The 7,167-nt window shown below is 23.9% G+C and overlaps 1 protein-coding gene across 1 annotated transcript in view; it reads right to left on the reverse strand.

Moving 5' to 3' along the window:
* LOC122500680 overlaps positions 1-7,167 on the reverse strand; it is a 62,298-nt gene that overhangs the window by 50,853 nt on the left and 4,278 nt on the right. Inside the window, exons 2-3 of the mRNA XM_043609731.1 lie at positions 6,525-6,745; positions 5,740-5,973 (exon numbers count right to left, since the gene is read on the reverse strand). Of these exons, the coding sequence (XP_043465666.1) occupies positions 5,740-5,973; positions 6,525-6,712 (422 nt within the window). The 5' untranslated portion in view covers positions 6,713-6,745. The remainder of the gene's footprint in view (positions 1-5,739; positions 5,974-6,524; positions 6,746-7,167) is intronic.

Here is a 7,167-nt window from a genome sequence, read left to right on the forward strand (position 1 = left end):
TACTTATAATATTTTCAAACAAACAAAAATTTTTATAAATTAGATTATTTTTTATTTATTCGAGATAAATTTCTACTAAAATTATCCTAAACTTCCGAACGTTCAAATGAACCCGAAATTTAATTTCTTCTCCAAATTAAGTTTTTATTAGCATAATTTTGCGTCTCTATAAGAAAAAATTAATTATAAAGTTTCCAATAATAAATTTTTATTGCAATAATTTTGCGTCTCTATAAAAAAATTAATCGTAATGTTTCAAATAATAAATTTTTATTGCAATAATTTTGCGTCTCTATAAAAAAAATTAATCGTAATGTTTCCAATAATAAATTTTTATAGCAATAATTTTGCATCTCTATAAAAAAAAAATTAATCATAAAGTTTCTAATAATAAATTTTTATCGCAATAATTTTACGTCTCTATAAGAAACAATTAATCATAAAGTTTCCAATAATAAATTTTAATTACAATAATTTTGCGTCTCTATAAAAAAAAAATTAATTTTTAAGGTTTCCAATAATAAATTTTTATTATAATTGTGCGTCTTTACAAAAAAAATAAATTATTTTCCAATAATGTAAAATGTAAGCTTCTGCCTTTCATTGCAATCAGTAATTTATAAAAAATATTTTTCGCATTTTTGGTAATGAACGAAAATATTTTTGTTTATTTGAGAGTTTGAAACTTCTTGATCATTTATGCAATATTTTTTCAAAAATGTATATCTATGAAAAAGCGCATTTTTAAAATACGAATTTTAAGAATTTTCGCATTTAGAAATAATAATTAAATTATAAATTCTGATATTTGATAATCAGATCTGAAAATTATGTGAATTTATCACATAATAGTCTTCTTATGGTTAATTCCAAGTGGAGGAGATCGATTACTACTGTTACATATCCTACTACTTTGTATTATTAATAAACTGGTGTCGCGAATATTAACCCTTAGGTCAATGACGTTATCTGCAAATGCTATTATTCTCTATTTTATAGATGTGACATGCTAATTTTCCTACATTGAAGCTACATTTACTTTAAAAACACTATTTTACAATAATATATAAAAAATAAAATAAAATTGTAAATAAACTAATGTAATTTCTTTTTATCAAATTCTCCTGTATATGGAAAATATTTTTTCATGTTCCTAAAGTTTCGAACGATATTTATTTTTTCACTTTTTATTAATATGAATTATATTGAGAAAATTATTTTGTATATATTAAAAAAATTAATTCTTAATTAAAGAACAGAGTTGCTTGAGCCTTTTAATAATTGAACTCCCTTTGAATTTTTTTTAATTTTAATTTTTCTCTCAATCTTTAAACATTTCAATTAATTTCTTAAAAAATTAAATTAATTTTAATAAAAATTTAATAGATTTCAATTATTTCAATTACTTTTTTATGAAACTTCAATTTTCTTTAACTAATAGAATTAAAATAATTTAAAAATATAATTCTTTAGAATTTTAAATAAAGTTTTTCGGAAATTCAAGTTTTGAGCAAAATTGTAAATTTGAATTTTTTGAAAAAATTAACTAATTAATAAAAATTATTATTGTATTAGAACACTTTAAAAATAAATTATTTTAGAAGCAATTTAGGCTTTTTAAACTAATATACTCAATTTTTTTAGCAATTATTAAATTAAATTCTTTCAAAATTAAGTTTTTTTAAAACTGTAATAAAATTCTTTAATTTCAATTATTTTCAATTCGATTTGGCAAAATTGGAATTAATTCTGATGATTCATTAATAATTTTTTTTTCATTCCAGAATAATAGAAATTCAAGTATAAAAAATAAAAATTGAATCAAAATTTCACATAAAAATTATTTTTTAAGAATTTCAAATAATAGTAATTAAAACTGAAATCACTTTTTAAATAAATATTGAATTATTAATAATTTCTTGGCAACAATTGAAAATTTTAAAAATCCTATTTTAAAAACCTTCTGAAATTAAATTATATATCTTCGAAAATTGCAACTGTTTTTAACTAAAATCTTTTTCAAGTTTAGAGTAATTAAAAATATCAGTAAAGTCAGAATTTAATTTAAAATTGTTCTATTTAGCAGAAATAGAATTTTACAGCTTTTTCTAAACTTAAATTGAACTGATTTAAATTGACTTTAAATTAATTAATAATAAGTTAATAAATTCTTTAAATAAATTAAATTGAAATGAATTCAGTTTAGCTAACTAGGATTTAACTGTTTAAAATAAATTAAATTACTTTCAAAAATAAGAAATCAAGTGAAAAAAAATCCAAGAAGAATTATTTAGAATTAAAATTAAAAGTATTAAAAAAATTTCAAAATTTCCAATTTCTAAGTTTTGAAATAAAAAAAAATTCTAAATATTTTTTAACGCCAAAAACGAGAATTTTTGCAGTGATTCTAGAATTTTGTTATTTTCCCAGCACATTTGGTAGAATTCCCTGACATTTCCCTGATTTCCTCGACGAATTTCATTTGTCCTGTCTTTTCTCTAAATGTCCTGATTTATCTGACCTGTGACAACCCTGAAAAATATTTAATTTTACATTATATTTAATTTCAGAATAATAATTTTTTATATAGAAATCTTGATTTTCTATTTTTGAAATAGAAAAAAAATTTCCCTGCTTTTGAATGTCGAAATTTTTTTTTTGAATTGTAAACTTAAATTTTTTTTCTTATTTTACGATGGGTACACGCACATAAAGAAAATAATGATAAAAAATGACATATTTCCCATTATTTTAAAAGTTGATTATTCGAGAAAGAAATTATCGTTGACGAATATATTGCAAGCTCAAAAACGCCGAAGGGTTTGATTTACAAACCCCACCTCTATGCAAGAGGAAAAAAGCCACCCTTTTGTCAAGCATCGATACATTTGCACATGTTCTCTCTATACAGTTTCGAAATTACTCTGTAAAACTCTACTGAGAGCAATTTATTTTTACAACATAGATTTTTACCCGATAAAGAAAAAACAATTTTACCAAGTTTTTAGAAAAAGCAACTGTCATCGACTTCTAACTGTTAATAAATGATGGAATTTTTAAATTCCTGTATAAACGTTTCGGAAAATTTTATTGATGATAAGAGAAAAATAAACAGCTCTCTCTCAAAAAAAATAAAAGAAAATTATCTATTAGTGAATGACGAACAGTTACAGGAGAATGACTTCAGCATAAAATCATATGGCGTCTATAGGGGTTCGCAATAATAAACCAAAATTTATATTTGCTAGGGTATTTAGTTTCAGGTCCTGGCAACCCCAAGAGGATCCAACTTACACCCTTGTATATTTAGTATTATATGCCTAATTTTTTTTGTCACATTTTTTTACTTCTCGATACTCATGCATTTAGTAAATTTTCACACTTTTCTTTTCACTATACTTTTCTAAACCGTAGACACCTAAAATAAAAAAAATTATTATTATTATTATTATTATTATACGAATGCAAAAAAAACCAAAGGGAAAAAATAATAAAAGAAAAAATGTTAATTTTAGGGGAGAAAAATATTCATATTTGTATTTTTTACCCAGGACATAATTTTTATATGTATAAAAGGAGGAAAATCTGGTTAACGGCTCCCCCCCCTTAAGATTTGAATGTGAAGAGAATTTTCGCCTTTCTGTGGCACATCTGCACTCTATTCATTCAAAATATACGTCGTTTTTATTTGATCATTGTTGCAATGTGTACATATATATATAATATATATGTAGACATTTCACAATGCTGAGAAGACCATAAGCTCTGCGGAATCTTCCACAGAAGTAGGTTTGAATGAAAATAGACCAGAGGGTCTTAAAAAAGGCCTCCTTTAAAACTCAAGATGTACTTTAATTTTAATTTAATACCCAGAAGCGTGCTACTTTCAAAAACCAGAGATTCCAATTTGACAATTTTTCAAATCAAAATGTAAAAATAAATTAAAAAGCAAAAAATACTAAATTACAATTATTTAATAAATTATGAGCGGGAAACTTGATATTTAATTTGTTATTGTTATTATACAAATTACAAAATTTTTTATTTTCAAATATAAACTTCAATATTTTTAAATAATTTCAGATTCAAAATTTTGAAAATTCATTTATTAAAGTACATTATTAATTATTATTGATCATTTACAAAAATTAAAATAAAATTCTTGAAAACAATTAAATTATTTTCATAAATAATAAATAATATTCTTCGGACTAATTTAATTATTTTTATAAATAGTAAAATTCTTTGCAGGAATGCAATTATTATTTTTAATAGAATTTTAATAAAATTTTTCGAAAGAATTAAATTTATTTTTAATTTTATTAAATTCTTCAAAACAATTCAATTATTTTTATAAATATGTAGTAACATTCTTCGCAATAATTTTTTTTAAAAATTGTAATCAAATTCTACCAATAATAGGTATAATTATTTTCTAAAAATTTTAATAAAATTCAATAATCAAATGCATAATTTCAATTAATAACAAACACGATTATTTTAAAAACTTGAACGAAATTGTTCATAAAATTGAATTGTTTACAAAATTTTCAATTAAAATTATTAAAAAAACTCCATTAATATTTTTAAAAAATTCAATTTTTCGGAATAATTCAATTATTTTCTAAAATTTTTATAAATTTTTCAAAATAATTCAATTATTTTCTAAAATTTTTATAAATTTTTCCAAATAATTCAATTATTTTCTAAACTTTTAATAAATTCTTCAAAAAAATTCAATTATTTTTGTAAATAGTAAAATTCTTTGCAAGAATTAAATTATTTTTAAAGTAAAATTCTTCGCATAAATTAAATTATTTTTATAAATAATAAAATTCTTCTCAGGAATTCTATTATTTTCAATACAATATTAATAAAATTTAAAATCAAATTTTTCTTATAATTATTAACAGACACGATTATTTTAAAAACTTCAAAGACATTCTTCATAAAGTTCAATTACTTTCAAACTTTTCAATTAAAATTATTAAAGAATCTTCATTATTCTAAAAAAAATTCAAAAAAATTCTTTAAAAGAATTTAATTAGAATTTTAAAAAATTGTAATAAAATTCTTCGCAAGAATTCAATTATTTTCATAAAAAGTAAAATAAACTTGTTGATCATCAAAATTCTTGTTTATAAAAAGAATCCAATAAGTCAAATTAATTATGATCGTGATCAGTCAGAATCGATCTACTTCTTATTTTCCGTAATTCTAAAAATAACCTGTCAAAATAATTTTACACATATTTCTCTGACTATTGCAAAACAATACGTGGTTTTAGTAATACGAGAATAATAAGCTGATAATCATCCATGAGACAACTCTACGGATATTAAATTTCGGTGTCTTCAACCGCAAACTAGAAAACCACACTCACATCTAATTAGACCCTTTAAGAAATTCACACATTTCAAAAAGAAAAAAAAAAACATCCGTAAACATCTGATTTTCTAAAATTAAACAAGAACCAAGAATACAGAAGTTTTTTGAAAAATAATTAAACAGTACGTGAGAAAGACATGTGCCTTTCTTCAGTAGCATAACAAACGAATCGGTATTTTTAAATTCGACTATTTTCTCAAAATAAACAGTATTAATTGCAAAAATCACAGAAGCTTTCTTTGACAAGATCTCATTTTTCGATAAAAATGAATTCGGTATTTCGATCTTCTAATTTTTGCTGCGAATATGTACAAATAGAATTCGATTTATTAAATATTTAATTTTTCTCACCTTCTGTTCAATGACGATCTAAAATCAACATGGGTCGACTTTTTTTCTTCTTTCACCATGTAAAGTTCTCGCATGTATCTTGCAAGTTTTACGTTGTAAAATCGATTTTGTTCTTCTAATTGACGTAACTTTTTTTGACGTTCTCTTTCGACAGCTTTTATATCGTAACCGCAGTGCTTGCTTTCGTGGAGATGATATTCGGCTTCCAGAACGAAAATGATCGATCTCAGTGATCTGAAAGAAGGTCCTTCACTTTTAGTTTCAAAAAATTGGTTTCAATCTTCAAATCGTTTCAATGGCTTCAATGCGGTTTCAATGCAAAATAGATAAATAAATAAAGTTTGATTATTACAGTATAGCGTTTTTGTAACATTTTTCTATTTACAGCGGAAATTAACACTTTACGTCCAAATTTGTTAGAAATATATGAAATATATAAAAAGATTTTGTCTCAAAATATTCTGCAAGTTTCCGTTATAAACAAACGACAACTGAGTGACTTTGAGGTTAGGTTAGTCATATCGATCAACTATCGAGATCAGGTTTGCCAACCTGCAAAATCGCTGTGTGAATTACCAATTGCAAAAAAAATTAAAAACCGCCAAAATCTGGAGGTTAGGTTAGTACAATTATTTTGACAGTGTCAGACAGTGTCGTTAAGTATATTGTCGGGATTGTCAAGTGTCAACAATTGTCAATAAGAATTGAACAAAGAAAAAAGTGAACTGCTTTAAAATTGAATTCATTTGATTAATTGTCGCGAAGTGGGAACAATGTCAACAAACCTGCAATACAGTCGAATAAGAGAATCCGAGCACGTTTCTTCCTGAACAATTTCCATGTAACCGCTCTTCAGTTTCACACTCGAAACCTTCCTGGTGAGGGTGTGATGTGCCCGTGATGATGAGTTCGTCATGGCGGAACTTGTCATCATTAATGATAGCAGAACCATTAGGGCTGCTCCTGGTGTCATGACTGTTCATCCCAGATACTGAATTTTTCACTCCTGGAAATAGAACCAGAAGGTAATTTAACCACATATTGAGTAAATTAATTCTTCTAATTACACTTTTTTTTTCTTTTTTGACAAATTAGTATAAATACCTACGCTTACATTACAAATTAGTAAATAAGTTTACAAATTTACAAATTATAAAATAAGTTTACTTAGTAAATGAGTTTACATTCTTTTTAACTACAGAAAATGAAAGATACTCTTAGTTTAGATTTAATATCTGCTCCAGATACGACTTTTTATCGAAGTACTTGAGTATATTACTCGAAAAAAACGTCAAGGAGAAAATGGACTTCCTTTCATCTTCCAAAAACGCGCAGCATCCCTTCGCAATGATATTCTCAAGTACCAGATTCTTGTATTCAGTTTAAGTACATGCATCCCGAAAAGTGTCATTGATTTCAAGAGGAATG

The sequence above is a fragment of the Leptopilina heterotoma genome, unplaced genomic scaffold, assembly GCF_015476425.1.
Source record: "Leptopilina heterotoma isolate Lh14 unplaced genomic scaffold, ASM1547642v1 Lhet_19, whole genome shotgun sequence".
Lineage (NCBI taxonomy): Eukaryota > Metazoa > Arthropoda > Insecta > Hymenoptera > Figitidae > Leptopilina > Leptopilina heterotoma.